Genomic DNA, 27,394 nt, shown 5'->3' with positions numbered 1-27,394 from the left:
CGATCGGTTGAAGAGCATGCATTTAGTTTTACTTGTATTTAAGAGCAATTGGAGGCCACGGAAGGAGAGTTGTATGGCATTGAAGCTTGCCTGGAGGGTTGTCAACACAGTGTCCAAAGAAGGGCCAGAAGTATACAGAATGGTGTCGTCTGCGTAGAGGTGGATCAGAGACACACCAGCAGCAAGAGCGACCTCATTGATGTATACAGAGAAGAGAGTCGGTCCAAGAATTGAACCCTGTGGCACCCCCATAGAGACTGCCAGAGGTCCGGACAGCAGACCCTCCGATTTGACACACTGAACTCTATCAGAGAAGTAGTTGGTGAACCAGGCGAGGCAATCATTTGAGAAACCAAGGCTGAGAAACCAAAAATAAAATAATGATAAAAATAAATAAATAAATTGTCCGATTGTCTATGCAGATAGCAGCCGATAAGACAGCTAAAGGTTAGCGGGCCGCAGATGGGCGTTCAGGTAACGTCGCGACGGAGGAGCCAGTCGGATAACTCCTTCGGGTAGATAACATCGGCAATCCAGTTGTGAAGGCCCGGTGGGGCTCCGCGTAGGCAGTAAAACGGGTCCGGATATGTGATTGTAGCCCAGGAGTGATTGATGGAACTCTTCAACTGGCTAGCTCCGGAATAATTGATATTTGCTCCGGAATCGACGAAAGCCGATAGTCACACGGATAGCAGCTAGCTAGCTGTGAGATCCAGGTATGAATGTCCAGAGTTAGCAGTTGAAATCCAGGGACATGGAGAGAAAAATTGGTCCGGTATGTTCCGTTCCGAGCCGCGCTGCGCCGTACAAAACTGCCGATAGATTTTCGAGCTAAAGGATAAGTTAAACAATTTAAAGGCAATGCTACCAAATACTAATTGGGTGTATGTAAACTTCTGACCCAATGGGAATGTGATGAAAGAAATACACAATGAAATAAATCATTCTTTCTCCTATTATTCTGATATTTCACATCCTTAAAATAAAGTGGTCATCCTAACTGACCTAAGACAGGGAATTTTTTACTATGATTAAATGTCAGGAATTGTGAAAAACTGAGTTGAAATGTATTTCGGCTAAGGTGTATGTAAACTTCTGACTTCAACTGTATTTACTTGGCTTGAGTTCATATCAGTTCTGCAGCAATCAGCACTCTACTTGCCTTGTTCCCTGCTCGTACAACTCATAGTCTAACCATGACTGGATCAGTGTAACAGTTCTGAATAGGTGCCCCGATGGGAGTGTTGATGAGGCACCAGGAAGTGGTTTCATTTATGAGCAGGGATGCCCTTCCACAATGACCCCCACAGCACTGGGACTGATGGCAGGAAATGAGCACCAACACACGAATGCACACACACACACGCATATACAGACACATGCACGGACACACACACACACATGCGCACACACACACACACGCGCACACACACACACGCACACACACGCGTGCACACACACACACACACACACACACACACACACACACACACACACACACACACACACACACACACACACACACACACACACACACACACACACACACACACACAGTGGCCCAGTGACACGAAGCAAGAGAGAGACAGACAGTGAGGATGAGCAGGGCTTAATTAAAGACAAGCCTGAGTCCCATGCAGGGAAATTACATGGTTCCAATTACAGAATCTACTCCACACCAAACCTGCCTGCCTCTCTGTCAAATTGGTGAAGTGATTTAAAAAAAAATATATATAAAAAAAAATATATATAAAAAAAAAATATGGAAAAGTGGTGCGTGCATATGTATCCATCCCCTGTGTATGTATTCACCCCCTTTGCTATGAAGCCCCTAAATAAGATCTGGTGCAACCAATTACTGTCAGAAGTCACATAATTAGTTAAACAATGTCCACCTGTGTTCAATCTAAGTGTCACATGTTCTCAGTATATATACCTGTTCTGAAAGGCCCCAGAGTCTGCAACACCATTAAGAAAGGGATATTACCAAGCAAGCGGCACCATGAAGACCAAGGAGCTCTCCAAACAGGTCAGGGACAAAGTTGTGGAGAAGTACAGATCAGGGTTAGGTTATAATAAAATATCAGAAACTTTGAACAGATAACCCTGAAGGAGCTGCAAAGCTCCACAGCTTAGATTGGAAAATCTGTCCATATGATCACTTTAAGCCGTACACTCAGAGCTGGGCTTTACGGAAGAGTGACCAGAAAAAAAATCCATTGCTTAATGAAAAAAAAATAAGCAAACACGTTTGGTGTACGGCAAAAGACTCCTCAAACATATGAAAGAAAGTACTCTGGTCAGATGAAACTGAAATTTATATTTTTGGCCCTCAAGGAAAACACTATGTCTGGATCAAACCCAACACCTCTCAGCACCCCACGGACACGATCCCCACAGTGAAGCATGGTGGTGGCAGCATCATGCTGTGGGGATGTTTTTCATCAGCAGGGACTGGGAAACTGGTCAGAATTTAAGAAATTATGGATAGCGCTAAATACAGGGAAAAGCTTGAGGGAACCCTGTTCTCATCTTCCAGAGATTTGAGACTGGGACAGAGGTTCACCTTCCAGCAGGACAATGACCCTAACCATACTGCTAAAGCAACACTTGAGTGGTTTAAGGGGAAACATTTAAATATCTTGGAATGGCTTAGTCAATGCCCAGATCTCATTTGAGAATCTGTGGTATGACTTGAAGATTGCTGTATATCAGCATGAACCCATCCAACTTGAAAGACCTGGAGCAGTTTTGCCTTGAAGAGTGGGAAAAAATCCCAGGGCTAGATGTGTCAAGCTTATAGAGACACACCCCAAGAGACCTGAGGCTGTAATTGCTGAAAAAGGTGGCTCTACAAAGTATGGATTTTGAATAGTTATGCACACTCAAGTTTTCTGGTTTTTCTGTCTTATTTCTTGTTTGTTTCACAATAAAAAATATTTTGCATCTTCAGTGGTAGGCATGTTGTGTAAATCAGATGATACAACCCCCCCAAAAAAATCTATTTTATTTCCAAGTTGTAAGGCAACAAGATAGGAAAAATGTCAAGGGGGTGAATACTTTCGCAAGCCACTGCATATTTTTGTTTTCTCATGATTTGGTTGGTTTGGTTGGATCTAATTGCATTGCTGTCCTGTGGCTCTGTTCTCAAACACAAACAGACCCCACAGTGCCCCAGGACAGCAACACAATTAGACCCAACCAAATCATGAGAAAACAAAAAGATAATTACTGACATAAATGAAACATAGCTCCATGGTTTCTCTGTTTTCTGCCCCAAACATAAACAGTCTAGTGGGCTTGCTGTGTTTGAACATATCCACAGGGAAGGCAGGAGATTAAGGGTTTGTTTCCTCTTTAAACAGTCTGGCCGTGTTATTGGTGCAGACAGGCCACGTTATCAGTAGTGAAAATCAAAGCATATTGGATCCCCACTCCAGTCGAGCTGCTTTCAATCCCAACACACCAAGGCTCAGCTGTTATTTAAAAATAAAACAGTTTTTCTGTTGTTTATTTATTCTTATTTATTTAGCATAGTTTCCATCATCTAACACTTTTACTGAGGTCGTCCATCACACTTTAACTAGTGCCAACACTCATCTTGTAGCATTTTAATGTATTTCCTCCTCAAAGTCATGTCTTCATTTCTCACCCTTTTCTGTTCACACTACAGCTATTCTGCCTCATTCATTCATTCAATCATTCACCCCCATCTCTTTCCCTTTCTGTCTTTCTCTCTCTCTCTCCATGCATATCACTGTTTATCTCCAATAAGACTTACAGTGTGCCACAGCCTTCACAGAGATATTAAGCCCTCAGTCAATAAGGCTCTATAGTCCTAGCTCAACACCCAGAGTTCCAGTCTCCGAGTGTCTGTTTGACTTAATCCAACACATGGAGCTGTCGTAGAATCCATCCCCTTTCTTTTCCCTTAGGTTTATGTGTTTACTGGGGGATTGTAACTCTGTCCAAACAGGCTGCAGGACTGGCTGGCCTTGTAACTCAACCCAACACTCCCATGCAAGGCTTTTCACACCTTTGAGTCAACAGGTCCAATGAGTCTTCAAGGGTTGGGAACGCTGTGTCCCAGCAGCCTTACTGAGCACACATAGTAATATATATAATACACACACACACACACACACACACACACACACACACACACACACACACACACACACACACACACACACACACACACACACACACACACACACACACACACACACACACACACACACACACACAGGGGCACACGCACAGGGGCACACGCACAGGGGCACACACAGGGGTGCACACACAGGGTCACACACAGGGGCACACACTCAGGGACACACACACAGGGGCACACACAGGGACATACACAGGGACACACACAGGGGCACACACATGGGGGCACACACACGAGGGCTCACACAGGGGTACACATAGGGGCACATACAGGGGCACACACAGGGGCACATACATGCACAACAAACTGGGGCACACACAGATAGAGGGAGGGAGATGTATTTACAGTCAAACACACACTAAAGCATTCTCCCACTGGGGTCCCATTCATTAAACACACAAGCCGACTCCTCCGAAGACCAGCCTCAGTCAACACACCCTACCACGCATATCCTCCATTAATGACTGGGAAGTAGACTCGCACACAAACAGAGCTTCTGCGCCTCATGCCCCCACTGTGTGTCAGGTTGTTGTTTGTTCCATTAATTTACTCAGTCATGTATTCATTCATCAAAGTGTGTGTTGAAAATGTTTAATGATTGACTGATAATCTTTTCCCATTGCATGTGCCATCATTATTCATCTCCCATGTTTGTGTCTCTTCTCTTCTCTTGTAGTCTCCACTGGTAAGTTATCATCATTATGTCATCCTATTTCTATGAGATTTTAGTTGTTTATTATATTATTATATTGCAATGCTTGCAAAGTTTTTCAATGGCTTGTCCTGTTAACCAAGCCACATCTCTCCACCCCTGCAGTGCCCCCAGCATTCGCCATGCGCCCCAGAAACCAGGTGGTGGCGGTGGGGAGAACGGTCACCTTCCAGTGTGAGGCCACTGGCAACCCCCAACCTGCTATCTTCTGGCAGAGGGAGGGCAGCAATGTGAGATACCATCTAGTCCATCTAATTTATAAATGTAGATGCATAGAGTTTAAGTTATTGATCCATATCCCAGTGTAGGATATAGGATATTGATAACACCATGTCCAGTGGATGTCTCAAGCATAGACATGTAATTCCAGTCTCAAGACCCCTCTGTCTCTTTCTCTCTGTCCTCCAGAGCCTGCTATTCTCCTACCAGCCCCCTCAGCCCTTCAGCCGTCTCTCTGTGTCCCAGACTGGCAGTCTGACCATCGCAGATGCCCAGCGCTCTGACGCCGGGTACTACAGCTGTCAGGCCCTCAACATCGCTGGCTCCGTCATCACCAAGGCCCTGCTGGAGGTCACTGACAGTGAGTGAGGGAGGGAGGGAGGGAGGGAGGGAGGGAGGGAGGGAGGGAGGGAGGGAGGGAGGGAGGGAGGGAGGGAGAAGGGTTTCCTCTAACCAACTGGCCAAAGCTCTTCCATCACGTAAGTTGACTCCACTGGCCTGATTGGCTGAGTTGTCTCTCCATGATTGGAAAATACAGAATCTGCGGCCTCCAATGTCATGACTAAAAAATCACCACTGTGTAGCTGAATAGCTACTTGCTGCTTTGCTGACTGGATGTATGGCAGATCAGCCTTTCCTGTAGACTGCTGAAATGCTGTGTCCTCTATGGTTCATTGTTTCTTACTGTTACTAATTGTTGTTGGAGTGAATTCAGGAACCCTCAGCTGCATGCGTTTGGACTCCAAACCCCCTGTTCCCATGGTGACACAGTGCATATAGACTGCCCATCCTCTCCTTACAAACTGAACCCTCCCCCAAAACACACACACACATACTCACATTTTCACACACACACCCTTTTACACACACACACGTATTTAAACACCGACACCTTTCGTTCTCCTCCCTAATGTCATGCTGGTGATCCGAATGATGATAATCCTGATAATTGCATCAGTTATTAAAAACTGAATTAAAATGGTGAGTCTGGCTCAAAGGCCTACAACTGTAATTACAGTAACCATCCCCACCAGCAAAGTCTACTTGGTTATAATAAACTGACTTGAGTGTGAGCATGCGTGCGCATGTGTGTGTGTGTCTTCACTATGTACATATATTATGTTAATTCACATAATTGCCTGAGGCTGGTACAGGCGGCAAGCATTGTCTGTGCATAAAGGTGACTTCAGCAGTGGTAGCTATTGGTTCTGGGTACCGGTAATCATATGGTGATGATAAAGCTTTCTGCAGCTGCCAAGGTGTCGCACCGGACAAATAAGAGTCACCAACACTCAATTATACTTAATGGAAATGAAACAAGGATGTAGCATGTTTAATCCAAGTAAGACTTCTCACTCTGCTATCCTTTATATTTCCTTCAAGTGAATAGGCCTACCTGTCTCTCCCCTCTCCCTTCCCCCTCCTCCCTCCCTGTTTACGAGGTGTATTTGTATGGAAATAACTTGCTGCCATTACCTCTGGCGGTTTTCAAGGTGTTTCCATTATTTTTCCCTCTGATTTTGGAGAGCTTTTCCCCCCCTATTTCCACAATGTTGTGAAATGTGAGAGTGACGGCTGCGTGACTGCTGTCTAAATGGGATTTGTTATTAGCTGGTCTGTGGTGCTCTGGCTATTGTCAGCTCCTACTGTTCCTGCTACTTCCCAGTGATTAGCCAGTTGCTCTGGGCATTGGGATAATCTGATGTCTATTCCCTCCACTGCCCCAACCGATCACTCCTATTGTGTTCTCCTCAATTTCCCTCAATATCTCTCACATCACATCTGCCCTTGATTTTCTCTCCGTCTTTCCCCCTTCCATTCTCGTCTATACATTTTTTATTTCTCTCTCTATCTGAAGGGCTGATAGAGAACTATTTACTCTCACAGTATAACTGGTATTAAACAGTACCTTCTCCCGCTCTCTTTTGAATAGTGGTGTCGGACCGCCCCCCTCCCGTGATCCGACAGGGCCCGTCCAATCATACGGTACCTGTGGAGAGCACAGTGGTCCTGGGTTGCCAAGCAACAGGGACACCCACACCAACAGTTCACTGGAAGAAAGACGGGGTGATGGTGTCCCCTGAGGAGGCCCGCATCACCCAGATAGACACAGGAGCCCTGCAGATCCGCTACGCTAAGGTAGGGGGCAGCGTAACACCACCACCAACATACACTCATAGACCACCACTCAGACACCACCAAATGAACCCACTCTTATACTGTCTCTGTGTCTCTGCTCCTCAGCTTGGAGATACAGGAGTCTACACATGCGTGGCGTCCAGCCCCAGTGGAGAGGCATCCTGGAGGGCTTACCTGGAGGTGGAAGGTAGGTTATGGACATCATAATGATCTTTTCAGCTGTATCTTTCACTCTCTGGAGTCATTGCTGTGAATAAATGGGTATTTATTTGATTGCCACTCTGACCTCTCTGTTTCGTGTCTGGCAGAGTTCGGAGTAGTAGTCCAGCCAGGTCGACCCACAGACCCTAACCTGATCCCCAGCGGCCCATCCAAGCCTGACGTGACTGAAGTGAGCCGCACCTCAGTCACTCTGTCCTGGAAATCCAACCCAAATGCTGGGGCCACGCCCACCTCCTATGTCATCGAAGCATTCAGGTAAGTCTAGGAATTCCAACCCAAACGCTGGGGCCACGCCCATCTCCTAAGTCATCGAGGTATTCAGGTAAGTCTAGGAAATCCAACCCAAACGCTGGGGTCACACCCACCTCCTATGTCTTCGAGGTATTCAGGTAAGTCTAGGAATTCCAACTCAAACGCTGGGGCCACGCCCATCTCCTAAGTCATCGAGGTATTCAGGTAAGTGTGGGAAATCCAACCCAAACGCTGCGTCCACGCCCATCTCCTATGTCATCGAGGTATTCCGGTAAGTCTAGCAGGGCCGAGATGTGTGTCTATTATGTATGTTTAGGGCTGTATATATATGCATGTGTTGTGTATGCACTCATTTTTTAAGACCTTGCCTGTTGTGAATGATTGACCATTGTTCCTCCATCTGTGTAGTCACGCGTCGGGGAGTAGCTGGGTGACTCTGGCTGACCACGTGAAGATGGAGACCTTTGTCCTGAAGAACCTCAAGCCAGGTGCAGTTTACCTCTTTCTGGTGAGAGCAGCCAACGCCTACGGCCTCAGTGACCCCAGCCCCATCACTGATGCAGTCAGGACACAAGGTGAGATAACCATCTCCTCTACAAGCTTTACCTGATGATAGAGTCACATTTAGCTGATGTCAGAGACACTGAGACTTAGTGGTCCTCATATTGTAACCAGCTGGTTGGCAAGGGCAAAGTGAGTGTCTGAGTGAGCTAACTCTCTCTGTGTCCCCATTCAGACACCCCTCCCACCAGCCAGGGGGTAGACCATCGTCAGATCCAGAGGGAGCTGGGGGATGTGGTGATCCATCTCCACAACCCCACCATCCTCTCTTCCTCTTCTGTCAGGGTGCAGTGGACGGTGAGTAGAACCCTGACCCTCGACCTAACTGGGCCTGGGCCGTCTGCAGATACCGACCATCCTAAGGAAAAGTGACCCTAGTGTCTGTCTGTGTCAGCTGATTGTGAATGATTACTACCAGCTTCTTAGACTGCATGGTCTGTTGGTCTCCCTACACCGAGGGGGGGGGCACGCGGGCGGTATCTGTTCCACCGGGGAACTTCAATCCAGCCCGTGAGACATTAAAAAATTAAAAATACAAAAAAAAATGTAACTCTTTTTTCTCCCCAATTTCATGGTATTCAATTGTCCCATCGCTGCAACTCCCGCACGGACTCGAGAGCCGTGCGTTCTCATGACACGATCCAGCCAAGCCGCACTGCTTCTTGACACAATGCCCGCTTAACCAGCCGTACCAATGTGTCGGAGGAAACACCGTACACCTGGCGACCGTGTCAGCGTGCATGTGTCCGGCCCGCCACAGGAGTTGCTAGAGTGCAATGGGACAAGGAAATCTCGGCCTGCCAAGCTGTCTCCTAACCCAGACGAAGCTGGGCCAATTGTGCGCCACCTCATGGGTTTCCCAGCCCATGTGACACAGCCTGGGATCAAACCCGGATCTGTAGTGATGCCTCAAGCACTGCGATGCAGTGCCTTAGACTGCTACGCCACCCAGGAGGCCCCTGCAAATTGATTTTAACAATTGGTCCCCCATAAAATGTGGCCTTCCATTGAATTTCAAAATCCCGATGTGGCCCTTGAGCCAAAAAGTTTGCCCACCCCTGCCCTAAACCTTTCTGTGCTTGCGTGGCTATAACTGATATTCACAATAGGCTAATTTGATTGAGAAATAATGTACTTCAGAACACAAAGTTGAGGCATAGAGCAGAGAGCATAGAATGTGCTGTATAACCAGCTGTGTAGAGCTGTGGGTAGGATGCAGGAGTTAGAACCTAAATTATTTTCCAATCGTTTCATTCTGAACAGAACCATCATTTTTTTCATTCCCTTCTAATTTTCCGACCAGCAAAGTCAAGTTCTGAACCAGTTCCAATCCCCAAAAAGTTTGTTGTTCCTTTCTGTTCCTTTTTAAACCTCTGAAATATAAATATATATTTTTTTATGTCTTACCTTTTTGGACTTACAATGTGAAATATGATAACTAAAGTATCCTTAAGTAGCATTGAAAAAGTTAATCCATTCTTCTCTAATAAAAAATCTCTCTCCCTAATTTCTGAATCACGCTTTTAACATCAACAGGCTACAGTAGCCTGTGCTTCGGAGGGGGAGGGGCAGGTAGCCTACACACGTACACACACGTAAAGATTTTCAGCTAGCAGTCAGACACTGGAAAAAGTTTCTGAGTGACTGAGTGAAGGTTTTGCATAGGCACTTTCTTGTGTTTTGTCTGAGACTAGAAAAAGATTCCCTAAACGGTTCTGTTCCAGAACAGTATAGATCACTTTCGTTCCCGGTTCTGATTGTTATTTTACGGTTTTCGGTTCTGTTCCCTGAACCTGTTTCAACCTCTGGTAGGATGTGGACCGATGGCCTAATGAAGACCGCCTGATATTCACAATATGCTATACAAATATAATTTGATTCATTGAGAAATAATGTACTACAGAACATATAGTTGAGTCTGTAGGCATAGAGCATAGACTGTGCTGTATAGCCAGTTGTGTGGAGCTATGGATAGGATGTGTACCAATGGCCTAATCAAGACCACCTGTGCTGACAGAGTGAGTTTTGATCCTGGTCTATGAAAGAGGACTTGTATATGTTGTGAGGCCTTTCTCCCTCTCTTCCCCAGGAAGGGCCAAGGGGCTCAGTGATGAATGAGCACATGTCAGGGGTGCAGTACTAAACAGAGACACAATGTAAATAGTTTAGCTGAGCAGGCCCAAAGCCAGACTGACAGGGAGAAGGCTTCCCCATGGCCATCGTCTGTGGAACTTGGCTGCCTGGGGAGTTTTTGAGGTTTCCGCTTGGACCGAAAATTATTAATAGGGCCACTGGACAGTACAAATTAACATGATCCCCTTTAAAATAGGTGAGAACACTTTGTTATGGGCCATTGTCAAGTAAAACGTATTGGGCCCAGTCATTCATAAAGTGCTTATGAAGTCCTAGCTTCCTTGCCATATCTACGATACCTAACTCTGAGGCCCATTTTTCTTTGCGTGCCCTCCTGGCAGTGTCCTAACCAGTCCCAGGCTCTCAGGAAACTGGTGCTTGGTGATGACCTCATGATGTGGTTTCTCTGAGCTCTGGAAGATGACAGGGGGTGTAACCTAAGCTCTCCCTGTGGGCTTGGGGGGCAACATAGCACAGAACTAAAGACTTCTCCTGGAGGATGTTCATTATATGGTTAACATCCCAACAAACGCGGCAGAAGAGTTATGGTTTTATAATGTGTATTGTTTTTTTATTTCATCATGTGACACACTGGTCAAACATCTGAGATTGCTGTACCATTTCCTGCTGTTGAAATGGCTCTTTGACACTTGTGTCATAGATCCCAGGGCTTACTATGAAATAGTTTTGGTTGGAACTATAATATTAAATATCAGCGGCTATGGCAACCAAAATGATATAGCAATTTAATAGACTAATTTACAGTAGGGTTCCTTTTTCTGGCGTTAGAATGTGTTCCAAAGTTCAAAGTGAGAACACATGGTCATAACACTGCTTATAAAATGATGTTGTGTTTCAGATGCCTTCTAAGAAACCCTAAAATCTGTTCCCCCTTTCTGCCACTAGGTGGAGCAGCAGTCTCCATACATCCAGGGTTACAAGGTGATGTACAGGGCGTCTGCGGAGCTGGGCCAGCCGGGGGGGCAGTGGGGCGTGTTCGAGGTGCGGAACCCTGGAGAGGACGGTGCTGTGGTGCCTCAGCTGAAGAAGGGGGTCACCTATGAGTTCAAAGTGCGTCCCTTCTTTGATGAGTTCCAGGGAGCGGACAGCGAAGTGAAGGTGGCCAGGACGCCTGAGGAAGGTGAGAGGCTGAGGCCAGGGGTCAGGGATCAGGGGTCAAGGGCTTCTGTTAAAGAGGGTAGTGATGGGAAGTCTGAGTGGAGAATAAATACATGAGTTATAGTATTAGAATGGAGTAGGTTGTTTTGTGAGAGTTTTAGTAGGCCAGGGAAGTGGTTGACAAAATCAACCTTTCACATGTAAAAATAAATGAATGAGATTTCTGAGAAACCATAACACATCTCGGTAACACATTATTTGGATAGTCCATCTGTAGATGCTCTACAGACAATCAGTAATATTTCAACTCTCTACTAACCCCAGTTCTAACCCTAACCTAAAACCTTATCCACAGGAGGTTGGTGGCACCTTAATTGGGGAGGACGGGCTCGTGGTAATGGCTGGAGCGGAATACGTGGAATGGTATCAAATACATGTGTTTGATGCCATTCCATTTACTCTGTTCCGCCCATTATTATGAGCCGTCCTCCCCTCAGAAGCCTCTACTGCCCTTATCCTAACCCTTAACCCTTACCCTAGCCCAAACCTTAACCATTACCCTTATTCTAACCTAACCGTAACCTTAGCAAGCAGTTGCTTATCAACAGATAGTTGGTCATACTATCTACAGAGCTTTTACCGATGGAATATCTGTACTATCCAAATAAAGTGTGCTAATTGGTCCGGAGATGTGTTAGTGTTACTGTATGGTTGTTGCATAGTAATCAACATTGCTGAGTTTTGAGAGTTTCACATTGTTTAAAGCTGACGTGTGTCTGTATTCTGTATAGATGAGTGTGTAGCAGCAGCTGTGCAGACAAATTGCGCTGCTAATTGTTTTCTGAGTTCATGCGTAGAGCCCCAGCCAGCCCGAGACAACAGACATGCCTGCTTTCATTATCTTTAACTAGGCGATGACTAAGCTCCTGAGGCCAACGCGCTACTGATTCACTTGAATTGCTTTCATCAGGTGACTAGCACCACCACCACCACCACCACCACCGTGGCACAGCACACAAAGCCTCCAGGCATTACTAGAGCTCGAACAACATACCATTCATCACAACATCAGCTCAGTCAATTCCTGTATTATACTGGTGACAAACTTGCGACATGGACCTGTGGCTTCATGTGGGTTTCATACCCTTATGCAGATAATTGCAAGAACATCTAGTGGGCTAGGTTAGATAGATAGATATGTGGAACATTCAGTGCCCCAGCTTGTCAGAGAAAACATTGTGTATACACATTTTTTTAAATCTTCATCTTACAAATACTACCAATTATCACAACATCCATACAAAGTACCCACTGGGCAAAAACTGGTTGAATCAACATTGTTTCCACATCATTTCAACCAATAAAATAAATGTGAGGACATTCATTGAATCAACCTGGAAAACAGATTATATTTGTAAAAAGTAATCAACGTAAGGGCATTTCATCTTTTTTGACCTAACTTTTAACCTAAATCCAATGACATGGTAAAATGTTTTGTTGATTTCACGTTGAATGCACGTTAGTTCAAATCCCCGAGCTGACAAGGTACAAATCTGTCGTTCTGCCCCTGAACAGGCAGTTAACCCACTGCTCCTAGGCCGTCATTGAAAATAAGAATTTGTTCTTAACTGACTTGCCTAGTTAAATAAAGATAAAATCAAATAAATAAAGGTTGACAACTCAACCAAATGTAAATCAAAACTATGCGTTGAACTGACATCTGTGCCCTGTGGCTATTCACTCTAGTTCCATACCCTTACAATTTAAAACTTCTACAATATTAATCTGTATTTATTCCACATGCTGTTCATAGGCTCTTTATGATCATACTGTTCAGTAACAGTAGTCTTGTTAAAAGCTTGCATCGTCTATTGTATTGAGAATAATCTGACTACTGCAGGTGAAGCAGTTGCATGTGATCTGAATTGTCACTAAATGTCCTTTAATGTTCAGTAAGAGACATGGCAGACGCTGAGGCGAGCTGTGACATGTACAGGATCAAATAAGAGTGGGTGTCTTTGATGTCATCATGTGCATCTGTGTTTGTTCCCATCTCAGCTCCCAGTGGAGCCCCCCGAGGTGTTACCATCACGAAGAGTGATGCCAATGGGACCGCCATCCTGGTCGCTTGGCAACCGCCTCCTGAGGAGGAACAGAACGGAATGGTACAGGAGTACAAGGTAAGATGGAGAGAGGGTTTGATTTTCTGCTGAAGGAAAGTGGGGAACAAACAGAGAGGTATGGAGCAGAATCTCAAGCCTCCCACTTTCTCCCTCTCACTTCCTTGGGTTTCTGTGTTTTTAGTTGCTTCAGCGGAGGTGGACTAAGCACATTGATGTGAGGCACTGTCATGGGCTAATGTTGATATGTCATATCAAATACAGTGTTTGCATTTACTGAAAAGAAATCCACTGACTCTCACCATCACACTCCGTCTTTCACCCTATCCTCTACAGATCTGGTGCCTGGGCAATGAGAGCCGTTACCACGTCAACCGGACAGTAGATGGCTCCACCTTCTCCGTGCTAATCCCCAGCCTGGCGCCAGGGATACGCTACAGTGTGGAGGTCGCCGCTAGCAACGGTGCTGGCCCAGGGGTCAAGAGTGATGTCACCTTCTTTCAACTTGGTGAGCTGCTCAACTGTAACACTTGATAGTCTCCCTTAAGTTAAGATCATGTAAAAACACATTAAGAATGTTATCTGATCTCAGTACCAAGAAAAGAAGAGGTCAATTAACAGTGTTAATCCATTATCTATGTCTGTCGACTCACAAGCTTCAGGTCAACACCAGTTCAATCGCTACACGTCTTAGGTCTTTTCAGTTATAGCCATGTGATAGATGGTCTGTGTGATTTGCACACTGTGTCAGTTCTCACCATGACAAATGTAAAGGTGTATGTACAGGTGTCTGTCTAATGTCCCAACATGAGTTATTTCACAATGCCTTTAGTTAATTAAATAATTAGCATTCAGCCTCTCCTTCCCTAGTCTCAGGTTCACTATATGTGACAAAAAGCACAGACATTATCAACTCGGTTTTCCACCTCTCCATCGTCTTAGTACATTCCAGCCTTTTCACATTACCAATATAAAGCTTTTCGAGTTACATGATGAAGTCCATTCACTCCAGTTCACCTCTTGGCCTAGCACTCTGATGAGCAGAGAATGAGAACATTCTCCATGACAGATTATGTGACCAGATGTATTTAGAGATATCTCCTTTCAGCTGACTCTCATGTCTCCATACTGTAATGTTGTTTTCCATCGCAGACTCCTGCCCATCAGTTGAACTTTAATGTTTTGAAGGATTTATGTTTGTCCTTCAGGATCCGCCTCAATTCTTCCCTGTCAATGTTCTATGATGGAGTATACTATATACACGTCCTTGGTGTCAATCTCCTCTCCTCCTCTTCCTCCCCCAGACTCTACAGGTCAGATGATGGACAGTCGTGAGGACCAGGACACATTGTCTCAGATCTCAGACGTGGTCAAACAGCCGGCGTTCATCGCGGGCATCGGTGCCACCTGCTGGGTGGTTCTCATGGTGTTCAGTGTGTGGCTCTACCGCCACCACAAGAAGAGGAGCGGCCTCAGCAGCAGCTACGCCGGAATACGCAAAGGTCCGTAGTGGATGTGGCTTTGGGTGTATATATCGGTGGACATGTTTAACTATACTTGTGGGGATCAAGAAAAGCAAGAAAAACACAAATTTGACCAACTGGGGACATTTTGTAAGTTTAGGGTTAGGTTTAGGGAAAATAGGATAATCTATTAAGTAAGTAGAGTATCAAATGTTGATCACACCCAGATAATATTTTGTTGAGTAGAGATTGGAAGGATATGAGAAGAGACTGGGATGGTGATAGTAATTAGATGTGGGGAGGTGGATGGAGGGAGGACATTAGGTTAGTGTTATGATCATTCAGCTCAACACTGGCAACCTAAGCCCTCTGACACACATGTTAGAGATGGGACACTGTCCTCTGTGTCACCAGGGTAATTGAATTTCTTCACTTCAATCACATTTTTTAAATTAATTTTTATTTCACCTTTATTTAACCAGGGAGGCCAGTTGAGAACAAGTCTTCATTTACAATCCCGACCTGGCCAAGATAAAGCAAAGCAGTGCGACAAAAACAACAACACAGAGTTACACATAAACAAACGTACGGTCAATAACACAAAAGAAAAGGAAAATAGAAAAATCTATGTACAGTGTGTGCAAATGTAGAAGAGTAGGGAGGTAGGCAATAAATAGGTGAAAATAATGACAATTTGGCATTAATACTGGAGTGATAGATGTGCAGATGATGTACAAGTAGAGATAATGGGGTGCAAAAGAGCAAGAGGGTAAGTAATAATATGGGGATGAGGTAGTCGGTTGTGCTATTTACTGATTGGCTGTGTACAGGTACAGTGATCGGTAAGCTGCTCTGACAGCTTACGCTTAAAGTTAGTGAGGGAGATATAAGACTCCAGCTTCAGAGATTTTTGCAATTCATTCCAGTCATTGGCAGCAGAGAACTGGAAGGAAAGGCGGCCAAATGAAGTATTGGCTTTGGGGATGACATGTGCAGTATACCTGCTGGAGCGCGTGCTATGGGTGGATGTTGCTATGGTGACCAGTGAGCTGAGATAAGGCAGAGCTTTATCTAGCAAAGACTTACAGATGACCTGGAGCCAGTGGATTTGGCGATGGATATACAGCGTGGCAAAAAAGTATTTAGTCTGTCACCAATTGTGCAAGTTCTCCCACTTAAAAAGATGAGAGAGGCCTGTAATTTTCATCATAGGTACACTTCAACTATGACAGACAAAATGAGAAGAAAAATCCAGAAAATCACATTGTATGATTTTTAATGAATTTATTTGCAAATTATGGTGGAAAATAAGTATTTGGTCAATAACAAAAGTTTATCTCAATACTTTGTTATATACCCTTTGTTGGCAATGACAGAGGTCAAATGTTTTCTGTAAGTCTTCACAAGGTTTCAACACACTGTTGCTGGTATTTTGGCCCATTCCTCCATGCAGATCTCCTCTAGAGCAGTGATGTTTTGGGGCTGTTGCTGAGCAACACGGACTTCCAACTCCCTCCAAAGATTTTCTATGGGGTTGAGATCTAGGCCACTCCAGGACCTTGAAATGCTTCTTACGAAGCCACTCCTTCGTTGCCCGGGCGGTGTGTTTGGGATCATTGTCATGCTGAAAGACCGAGCCACATTTAATCTTCAATGCCCTTGCTGATGGAAGGAGGTTTTCACTCAAAATCTCACGATACATGGCCCCATTCATTATTTCCTTTACACGGATCAGTCATCCTGGTCCCTTTGCAGAAAAACAGCCCCAAAGCATGATGTTTCCACCCGCATGCTTCACAGTAGGTATGGTGTTCTTTGGATGCAACTCAGCATTCTTTGTCCTGCAAACACGACGAGTTGAGTTTTTACCAAAAAGTTATATTTTAGTTTAATCTGACCATATGACATTCTCCCAATCTTCTTCTGGATCATCCAAATGCTCTCTAGCAAACTTCAGACGGGCCTGGTCATGTACTGGCTTAAGCAGGGGGACATGTCTGGAACTGCAGGATTTGAGTCCCTGGCGGCGCAGTGTGTTACTGATTGTAGGCTTTGTTACTTTGGTCCCAGCTCTCTGCAGGTCATTCACTAGGTCCCCCTGTGTGGTTCTGGGATTTTTGCTCACCGTTCTTGTGATCATTTTGACCCCACGGGGTGAGATCTTGCGTGGAGCCCCAGATCGAGGGAGATTATCAGTGGTCTTGTATGTTTTCCATTTCCAAATAATTGCTCCCACAGTTGATTTCTTCAATCCAAGCTGCTTACCTATTGCAGATTCAGTCTTCCCAGCATGGTGCAGGTCTACAATTTTGTTTCTGGTGTCCTTTGACAGCTCTTTGGTCTTGGCCATAGTGGAGTTTGGAGTGTGACTTTTGTGGACAGGTGTCTCTTATACTGATAACAAACAGGTGCCATTAATACAGGTAACGAGTGGAGGAAAAAGGAGCCTCTTAAAGAAGAAGTTACAGGTCTGTGAGAGCCAGAAATCTTGCTTGTTTGTAGGTGACCAAATACTTATTTCCACCATAATTTGCAAATAAATTCATAAAAAATCCTACAATGTGATTTTCTGGATTTTTTTTTCTCATTTTGTCTGTCATAGTTGAAGTGTACCTATGATGAAAATTACAGGCCTCTCTCATATTTTTAAGTGGGAGAACTTGCACAATTGGTGGCTGACTAAATACTTTTTTGCCCCACTGTATAGTGAGGGCCAGCCAACAAGAGCATACATGTCACAGTGGTGGATGATATATGGGGCTTTGGTGATAAAACGGATGGGACTGTGATAGACTACATCCAGTTTGCTGAGTATAGTGTTGGGGGCCATTTTGTAAATGACATTGCCGAAGTCAAGGATCGGTAGGATAGTCAGTTTTACGAGGGTATGTTTGGCGGCATGAGAGAGAAGGCTTTGTTGGGAAATAGGAAGCTGATTCTAGATTTAATTTTGGATTGGAGATGCTTAATGCGAGTCTGGAAGGAGAGTTTACAGTCTAATGAGACACCTAGGTATTTGTAGCTGTCCACATATTCTAGGTCAGAACCTTACAGAGTAGTGATGCCATTCGGGCGGGTGGGTGCTGGCAGCAATTGGTTGAAGAGCATGGAATTAGTTTTACTAGCATTTAAAAGCAGTTCGAGGACACGGAAGGAGTGTTGTATGGTGTTCATCTTGTTTGGAGGCTTGTTAGCACAGTGTCCAAAGAAGGGCCAGATGTTTACAGAATGGCGTCGTCTGCATAGAGGTTGATCAAAGAATCACCAACAGCAAGAGTGACGTCATTGATATATACAGAGAAAAGAGTCAGCCTGAGAATTGAACCCTGTGGATCCCCATAGAGACTGCTAGAGGTCCGGACCACAGGCCCTCCGATTTGACACACTGAACTCTATCTGAGAAGTAGTTGGTGAACCAGGCAAGGCAATCATTTGAGAATCCAAGGCTGTTGAGTCTGCCGATAAGAATGTGGTGATGGATAGAGTTCGAAGCCTTGGCCAGGTTGTTGAAGATGGCTGCACAGTACTGTCTTTTTTCGATGGTGGTTATGATATTGTTTAGGACCTTGAGCATGGCTGAGATGCACCCATTACCAGCTCGGAAACCAGATTGCATAGTTGAGAAGATACGGTGGTATTCGAAATGGTCGGTGATCTGTTTGTTAACTTGGCATTCTAAGATTTTAGAAGGGCAGGATGGATATAGGTCTAAAGCAGTTTGGGTCTAGAGAGTCTCCCCCTTTAAAGAGAGGTTGACCGCGGCAGCTTTCCAATCTTTGGGGATCTCAGATGACACGAAAGAGAGGTTGAACAGGCTAGTAATAGGGGTTGCAACAATTTTGGAGGATCATTTTAGAAAGAGAGTGTCCAGATTGTCTAGACCGGCAGAATTGTAGGGATCCAGTTTTCACATTTCTTTCAGAACATCAGCTGTCTGGATTTGGGTGAAGGAGAAGCAGGGGGGTTGGGGTTTGGGCAAGTTGCTGCAGCGGGTGCTGAGATGTTGGCCGGGGTAGGGGTAGCTAGGTGGAAAGCATGGCCAGCTGTGGAAAAATGCTTGTTGAAATTATTGATTATCGTAGATTTATCGGTGGTGACAGTGCTTTCTATCCTCGGTGCAGTGGCCAGCTGGGAGGAAGGTGCTCTTATTCTCCATGGACTTTACAGTGTCGAACATTTTGGGGGGATTAGTGCTACAGGATGCAAATTTATGTTTGAAAAAGCTAGCCTTTGCTTTTCTAACTGATTGAGTATATTGGTTCCTGACTTCCCTAAAAAGTTGCATATCGCGGGGGTTATTCGATGCTAATGCAGAATACCACAGGATGTTATTGTGCTAATCAAGGGCAGGCAAGTCTGGGGTGAACCAAGGGCTATATCTGTTCTTAGTTCTACAGTTTTTAAATGGGGCATGCTTATATAAGATGGAGAGGAAAGCACCTTTGAAGGGCAACCAGGCATCCTCTACTGACAGGATGAGGTCAATATCCTCCAGAATACCCGGGCCAGGTCGATTAGAAGTGTTTTAGGGAGCGTTTGACAGTGATGAGGGGTGGTCGTTTGACCGCGGACCCATTACGCACGCATGCAATGAGGCAGTGATTGCTGAGATCCTGGTTGAAGACAGCAGAGGTGTATTTAGAGGGTAAGTTGGTCAGGATGATATCTTACAGGGTGCCCATGGTTACTGATTTTGGTTGTACCTGGTAGGTTCCTTAATAATGTGTGTAAGATTGAGGTTATCTAGATTAGATTGTAGGATTTCCGGGGTGTTAAGCATGTCCCAGTTTAGGTCACCTAACAGTACAAACTCTGAAGATAGATGGGGAACGATCAATTCACATATGGTGTCCAGGGCACAGCTGGGGGCTGAGGGGGGTCTATAGCAAGCGGCAACGGTGAGAGACTTGTTTCTGAAAGGTGGATTTTTAAAAGTAGAATCTCAAATTGTTTGGGCACAGACCTGAATAGTATTACAGAACTCTGCAGGCTATCTCTGCAGTAGATTGCAACTTCCTCCCCTTTGGCAGTTCTATCTTGTCGGAAAATGTTATAGTTAGGGATGGACATTTCAGGATTTTTGGTGGCATCCTAAGCCAGGATTCAGACATGGCTAGGACATCCGGGTTTGCGGAGTGTGCTAAAGCAGTGAATAAAATAAACTTAGGGAGGAGGCTTCTAATGTTAACATACATGAAACCAATGCTTTTACATTAATGTGTGTTTTTCTCCAGTAGCCCATAATGTGACTTGCCTAGTGTCAGCTGCTTTTATCCTCAAAGTAAGAAGCATGATAACCATATCTCATATGGAGAAATGAAATAAAACGGGTTTGGTCTTCTCTCCTGACTCGAAGACCTCAAAGGGTAGTGACGATGAGCCGGCATATCCCAGAATACGCTGACATTCAAACGCTGACATTTAGGGCTCATTTCCAGGGCGCTGCCCGCCTCCTCTCCCCGGTGAGGCACAGTTAGAGTAGGGACAAGCCTGTCACCCAGGTAATATGACACGTGTTCTGCTATCTCTGTTATCTCCTTCCGTCTGACCACAGGTGACCTCCATTACCCACAAGGCCACATGTTCCTGATTGATGGAGGACAGGGAGCCTCATCTGACGCTGTGTGTGTGTGTGTGTGTGTGTGTGTGTGTGTGTGTGTGTGTGTGTGTGTGTGTGTGTGTGTGTGTGTGTGTGTGTGTGTGTGTGTGTGTTTGAGTGTGCGTGCATGCGTCAATATGTCTGCCAGTTTTTGTGGGGCTTTTTTCACAGGCTTACAAAATGTCTATTTTGCAATCAATAAATTAACCTTCTTCTCTCTTTCTCTCCCACCTCCTTTTCTTTTTATTCGCTCCTCCTCTGTTTGGGTTGGGTTTGTTCCTGCAGTTCCATCTTTCACCTTCACTCCTACAGGTATGTATGAAGGAATGTGTTCAGCTGTAAACATGTATTTGTTATTTACCGGTATGTGTTCTGACCTTGAAGCCCCTATGATTCAGAGATACCTGTACACAAACACAGTTCTCTCTCTATGTTCTCAGTTCCTCCCAGCACTCACAAACAATCTGTTCCAATACACAAACAGCTAATGGAGTGTTTATCTTTGGTGGCCTCATATCCACAAACCAATTATGTCAATTTAAAAATCTCACGGAGGGAGGTGCGTTCAGAGCTACACAAAGGGATGTTCTGACATAAGGTGAATCAGGGGGAAGACAGCTCCTAAAGAGGTCATTAGCCCATCCCTATCCCACCCTCTTAGACCAGGCATAGACAATGACACACAACATGGCCACCAGTTGGCCTGCCCTGTGGTTGTGGTGAAGACAGTTTAGAGTGCTGCTGAGTTACTGTGCTTTGTGACAAGTAGAGAGGCAGTTAGTGCCATACAAAGCATAAACACAGTCCCATGTTCCCACTTGTCCTTCCCACAGTGACCGTAGAAGTAGTAAAGTGTATCTAATCATGTGGTTGAAATGACTCACCCTCCAGTGAAGAGGACGTGTCTGAACTGAAGGGTTATCAGTCATTGTGAAGTGTGCCTCAGGGTCAAGATATCATGTTTAACACTCTGGCACTGATTTTGTTTTTCTACATGTGCACCTCTCAATGCCAAGTGCCCCAGTTGTGTGTTGATATGCGTGTGCGTTTGTGTGTGTGTGTGTGCGTGCGTGCAGAGTGTGACTCATGACAGGATGTGTCTATCAGATGTGATGAGTCAGACTGACCTAAGGACAGTTGTATGAGTACAGAGTGACAGACAGGTCACACCAACCTGGATTCCCTCTTTCATTTGTCGTGCAGGTTGCTTACTTGTGTTTCTCACATTTGTTCTCTTTCTTTAAATCAGTGAACTATCAGAGAGGAGGAGAGTCGGTCTGCAGTGCTGGGAGGTAAGGGGTGTGCTTTTACGTGTACACTTGACTGGATATGATTTCCCCACTGTCTATATAGGGCACTTATGATGGTGTTCAGAAATGCAGGAGGGAAAGTGGTAAAAACAACAGCAGTGTATTCCCTACCTGAACCACCAGAGGGAGGTCTCCCCCTGTCTGAAAAATGACAGAGGACAAAAACTCCCATGCCCATCCCTGACTGAAACCCTGTTTGTTCTGTGTGATAATGGTTCTGGTTGCATGCTTCTGGTTCAGACCCGGGCTGCTGAACATGGGTGAGAGTGTGAACCAGCCGTGGCTCCCAGACTCCTGGCCCAACGCCTGTGCCAACCACAAAGACTGCAGCATCAACTGCTGCAACACTGGAAACGGCACCAGCGACAGCAACATGACCACCTACAGCCGCCCAGGTCAGTACCGTTAAAGCTACAGACCTCGTCTGGGGGTGATAGTGGTCAGGCCCCAGCAATGGAACTTAAAGTATGGAGATATAATGCAAATCAAATAAGCAATGAGGTTTATCATGGAAATGAAACATGGCTTCAACATGATAATTAATGGTGTTATGTGACTTCCTGTGTGAAGGGTTAATGAAGAGTTAATGAATAGGTAAAGTGTCTCTAACCCTATCCCCATGTGATCTCCTCTCCTCAGCTGACTGCATCGCCAACTATGGCAGCCAGTTGGAGAACCAGCAAGGGGGTCTATTGGGGTCTGAACAGGCCGTGTACAGCGACGTGGACCTCTCCAACAAACTCAATGAGCTCAAGACCTTCAACAACCCCAGCCTGTGCTACATGGGCCCAGGGGCAGGGCCACCCACCCCCTACGAGCCCACCCCCTACGCCACCACCCAGCTCATCCAGTCTAGCATCCTTAACAAGGCTGGAGCTGCAGGGGCCGCGGCAGGGGCCGCTGATATACGCTGTTGGAACCAGCCCCCGTCCCAGCTGCAGAAAGCACATATGCAGTACAACATCATGGAGCAGAGCAACAGGCTCAATAAAGGTGAGAGGATTGGACATAGCGTAGTAGTGGTGGGAGGGAGGGTATTTGGGAAGTTACTTCAGTTTGTGTTACTATGTGTAGTCTACATATCTGTTTAACTCTGTCTCTTTCTCTCTGTATCTGCTGTGTCTTCAGACCACTATAGAGGAGATGGGCCTCTGCAAGGCACCGTCCCGTACAACCAGGCCCACGAACACAACACAGGAGGCTCCCTCCACAGCTCTGACAGGGGCAGCAACAGCACCTCTGGTGAGACACTGATTACCCGGATCATAGCAAATAGGACAAATAAGTATTTGTTCTGCAGTATGTTCTAAGAGTTTGTTCGATTGCCTCTGCAGGGAGCCAAAGTCATAAGAAAGGAACTCGCACCCCCAAACTGCCCAAAACGAACACAGTGACCCGGGGTGAACCTCTGCCCCCTTCCCCTGCCAACCCCCCACCAAGCCGGAGCTGTGACGAATATACCCTGCCCATGGAAAAAAGCTTTAACCCAGATGCCCTATGCCCAATGCTTCCCTCACGGATGTACCTGCATCCGGATGAGATGCAGGAGGAGGAGGCGGAGGAGGGGATGGATAGATGTCCCACCCCCCCTGTCAGAGGGGCAGCCTCATCCCCCGAGGGTCTGTCCTACAGTCACCAGTCTACGGCAACTCTCACCCCCTCCCCCCAGGGAGACCAGCACAACGGCCTACACAATGGAACAGACAACCACAGGTGACTATGAGCCCAACTCACACTGCATCTCACTCATCCCAGCTACAACCGTCAGCCAATTGTATTAATCAATGCTTTGATCCTTTCCCTTTTTCCCTTCTTAGACAACACGTGGCCAGCCCCCCTCCTTCCCCGCTCCCCCTCTCCCCCCCACACACCTACGGCTACATCTCCAGCCCCCTGGAACTGGATACTGACGGCCAGGAGGAAGAGGGGGAGGAGGATGAAGAAGAGGCAGGGGATGAGATGGATGCAGACATGGCCCAGAGTCACTACCACCAGCACCAAAATAACCACCAGCCCCACCAGCAACTGCGCCACCACCAGCACCCCCGTTCCCCACGCAGGCTGCACCTCCGGGGGCTAGAGCAGACGCCGGCCTCCAGCACAGGGGATCTGGAGAGTTCCGTGACGGGCTCCATGATTAACGGCTGGGGCTCGGCCTCCGAGGAGGACAACGGCTCATCAGGACGCTCCAGCGCCGTCAGCTCCTCAGACGGGTCCTTCTTCACAGACGCAGACTTCGCCCAGGCTGTGGCCAACACTGGAGACTACACAGCAGGCCTACGCATGGCCAGGTTCCCGGAGGACACAGGACCAGCAGGTGAGGAGGAGAGAGGGGCAGGAAACTGGATCAGGGGAAAATATCAGAAATAAAATGCATAGATATGCCTTCTTAGATAAAACTTTCATGGACTGACTGTTTGTCTGTGACTTCAGGGCGAAGGCACCAGCGTCCCAGCAGCCCACTGTCCACAGACAGCAACATGAGCTCTGCAGTGATGCAGAAGAGACCGCCCAAGAGGCACAAGCAGCACCAGGCCCAGGTTGGCCACCAAGGTCACCTGAAGAGGAACGACTTCACAGATGGTAAGGGACTGGGTCTGAGATATGGGTCACTGCATGGAACAGCTCTCACATTGACTTCTCTAGCTATACAGTACTTGGTGAATGACCTTGGTGAATAAAGTTCAAATTTCCATGTCTGTGTTCTTCTCTCCTCAGACTCATGCATGCCCTTGAAGTCCCCTAGTCACATGTCGCCGCGGTGTGACTATGAGGCGAGAGGTGCTACGCTCCCGAGGATTGGCTCTGGGGAGGGTCGGGGCCGGAGAGGGAGTGCAGGAGGCCAGAGGACCAGAGAGGGCTCTGTAGAGAGACGGGAGGGCCAGGACAAGAACAGGACTCCACAGGGAGGCAAGGGGAGCAGCAAAGCCTGTCAGCCACCAGGTACTTACTGCATTGTAGTGTACTTCCAATGTGGTTTGTGAACAAAGTACAAATATGAGCTTTATAACATTATGCTTGTATGTGGTTCCTACATGTCAAAATAAATCCCCTTGAAAACTCGATGATTCATCACAATGGAGTTTATCCAGCACAAACTAAGTAGAATGTGTTTAACCAACCACCATCTCTCTCTGTCTCAGGTTCTGAGGACATCCCCCCGTACAGCAGGCCCTCCTTCCCCTCGGTGCAGGGCCAGAGCCAGGCCCAGAGCTCCTCCAGCTCCATGTCCTCCCGGGGCTCAGGGGGACGGAGGAGAGATGGGGCCCGCAGGAACCCCACAGACACACTCCCCAGCATCACAGGCTTCCAGACCCAGGAAGAGGAGCTAGAGGTGAGAACAAGATACTCATAAAGTGTCCATTTACTAGTTTCCTAGTTGAAAATCTAGTATGTCTATGATCTTCTTTTTATGGCCATTATTCAAGGGGTTATATTATAAACTTGTGTCTTGAGTCTACAGCTTCTGGAGAGCTGAGGATCATGGGAGAAGAAAAGGAAAGGGGATCTGACATCACAATTCAGTGACTATTATGTAAATTACTTTTCTTATCATACACAACAAAAAAACGGAACAATATTGAATATTTGTTTTTCTTATTACAATTTCTCATTAGATGTCCATCTTCCAGGAAAAAAGAAAGTGAGAAAAAAGGTGCATTCGCGTTTGAGTCTGTTAACTCACTGGTATGAAGCACCATTAGATCATTGTTTACTTGACTTGTTGCTAGAGAACTGGCTTCCATTCGCCTCGATGAAAGTAGTCACAGCCTCAATGAAAGTACATGCACATTAGATGGCTGTTGTCAGTGTATACAGATACCTTGTCTTGGACCACCTGATGTGGTACATGTCTGTTGCCCCTGTAATTAATATTTGGACATCACTATCCATCTTGTAAATTGTTTGTTAATTTTACTGCCACAAAAATTGCTACAATGGGAATTTTACATTTGTTTTTAATGTATTTTTGTAATGCACTGTTATTGTTTTGTTATTGATGTTGGTCTTGTCGATGTGCATTATTTGTTCTACTTTGGTTTCAAAAGCACAATCACTTAACTTTATTTTAAACTATTGTTATCTATGACCTTCCGTCATACAAGAGGAACAATGATACAACTGATCTTGTTAATCGTTGTCTATATACACGATTGAACCAGTGTTGAGTATCTTAATATTATGTTTCTGTTAGGGGTTGGGATGGGAACTTAACTCTCCTGTCTAGTTTAGGTTTCATTCAAACCACAGTGTTCATTTGGACTCAAACTTTATAATGACACAAACTACTGTGTTAATCGGACTATACTCTCATGTCTAAAATTGCACTTATGAGGAAGTGAGAGAGACAGTAGACAAGCTGACGGATACATTGAGCCGATAGAGAAGGGTGAGAAAGCCCCATTGGTAGGGAACGTTGATGGATACATCCTGGAAAATGGATTTCTCCATGCCTGATGATGGTTAGCGTTTTCTCCATGAGCAACCAGTACACAGTGACACATCCACCATTGTTTCCCAGCAAGACAGAGGGCAGAGGAAAGTGACATTAATACTTACCCTTAAAGAAGGACTCTAATTACAGAAAGAGGACAACTGGTGACAAAAGACTGGGACTTGAAAATCATGCTGCTTGGCAGTGGAACAGCATGTTGGGTTTAGGTTCTTTATGGCTACATCTAGGCCGAGCTTTTGGTACATCTACAAAATGTGTAAAACATTGTTCGCTGAGGACACCTGACATTTGTTTGGAGTTTTCCATGTTTTAAAGAATTGCAACTATGTTCATGATGTCAGCCATGTTATGTCAGCCATGTTATGTCATTACTGAGTATGTTATAAACGGGGATTAAAAAAATATTGTCATTTTTACCACATTATTTATTATTAAAATGTCTTCAAATGACAGTGTCCACTTGGAATTTTTTTGTGGTTCAATCTTTGTTCACAGTCAATACATCCTAATACAAGGTTTAAGTGAAGAAGGAAAATGGAAGAAGAAGAGGAAGAGGGAGAGCCACCCAAAAGCCTATTCTTAATGGGAATGTGATGACACGCTGCTTAATTAACCTCACTCATGAACCCTTGTGGTTAATTAACAGAGCAGATGTGTGCTGTCAAAGGGAAAGAGACGCTGTGGAGCCGAGCACAGGTGTGGCTCTGTGTGTGTGCCGTGTGTGTGCCATGTGTGTGTATGTGTAGTGGGGGGGTGGATAGCAGTCAAAACTACAGCTATGAGCGGCAGCCAAAATTCTTCTCTTTGTCCTCCTCAGAGCGCAAGATTGTGATGGAGAGAAAGAACCTGTCCATCAGCCACCCACACACAGATTCCTCCAGAAAGATTCTAATGTGTTCGTACTGTTTAACTGTAAGT

General features: G+C 45.7%; 1 protein-coding gene across 2 annotated transcripts in view; it reads left to right on the top strand.

Annotated features, from left to right (window-relative positions):
* LOC135548371 (roundabout homolog 1-like) overlaps positions 1-26,920 on the top strand; it is a 190,196-nt gene extending 163,276 nt beyond the window's left edge. Inside the window, exons 1-23 of one of the 2 annotated variants that reach the window (XM_064977905.1) lie at positions 4,187-4,856; positions 4,989-5,113; positions 5,292-5,463; positions 7,036-7,241; positions 7,347-7,428; positions 7,550-7,718; positions 8,124-8,290; positions 8,452-8,573; positions 11,316-11,550; positions 13,587-13,708; positions 13,985-14,156; positions 14,953-15,150; positions 20,996-21,022; positions 21,960-22,002; positions 22,261-22,415; positions 22,660-23,013; positions 23,149-23,262; positions 23,355-23,733; positions 23,838-24,337; positions 24,454-24,603; positions 24,739-24,963; positions 25,164-25,354; positions 25,484-26,920. In XM_064977905.1, the coding sequence (XP_064833977.1) occupies positions 5,006-5,113; positions 5,292-5,463; positions 7,036-7,241; positions 7,347-7,428; positions 7,550-7,718; positions 8,124-8,290; positions 8,452-8,573; positions 11,316-11,550; positions 13,587-13,708; positions 13,985-14,156; positions 14,953-15,150; positions 20,996-21,022; positions 21,960-22,002; positions 22,261-22,415; positions 22,660-23,013; positions 23,149-23,262; positions 23,355-23,733; positions 23,838-24,337; positions 24,454-24,603; positions 24,739-24,963; positions 25,164-25,354; positions 25,484-25,498 (3,906 nt within the window). In that variant the 5' untranslated portion in view covers positions 4,187-4,856; positions 4,989-5,005 and the 3' untranslated portion in view covers positions 25,499-26,920. Of the gene's footprint in view, positions 1-4,186; positions 4,857-4,988; positions 5,114-5,291; positions 5,464-7,035; positions 7,242-7,346; positions 7,429-7,549; positions 7,719-8,123; positions 8,291-8,451; positions 8,574-11,315; positions 11,551-13,586; positions 13,709-13,984; positions 14,157-14,952; positions 15,151-20,995; positions 21,023-21,959; positions 22,003-22,260; positions 22,416-22,659; positions 23,014-23,148; positions 23,263-23,354; positions 23,734-23,837; positions 24,338-24,453; positions 24,604-24,738; positions 24,964-25,163; positions 25,355-25,483 lie in introns of those variants that run through there. The other variant, XM_064977904.1, reaches the window with a different exon arrangement.
* The last annotated feature ends 474 nt before the right edge of the window (positions 26,921-27,394 follow it).

This window comes from Oncorhynchus masou, chromosome 11 (assembly GCF_036934945.1).
Source record: "Oncorhynchus masou masou isolate Uvic2021 chromosome 11, UVic_Omas_1.1, whole genome shotgun sequence".
Classification (NCBI taxonomy): Eukaryota; Metazoa; Chordata; class Actinopteri; order Salmoniformes; family Salmonidae; genus Oncorhynchus; species Oncorhynchus masou.
Note: the sequence above shows the minus strand (reverse complement) of the source record. Positions and strands in the feature narration are given on the sequence as shown.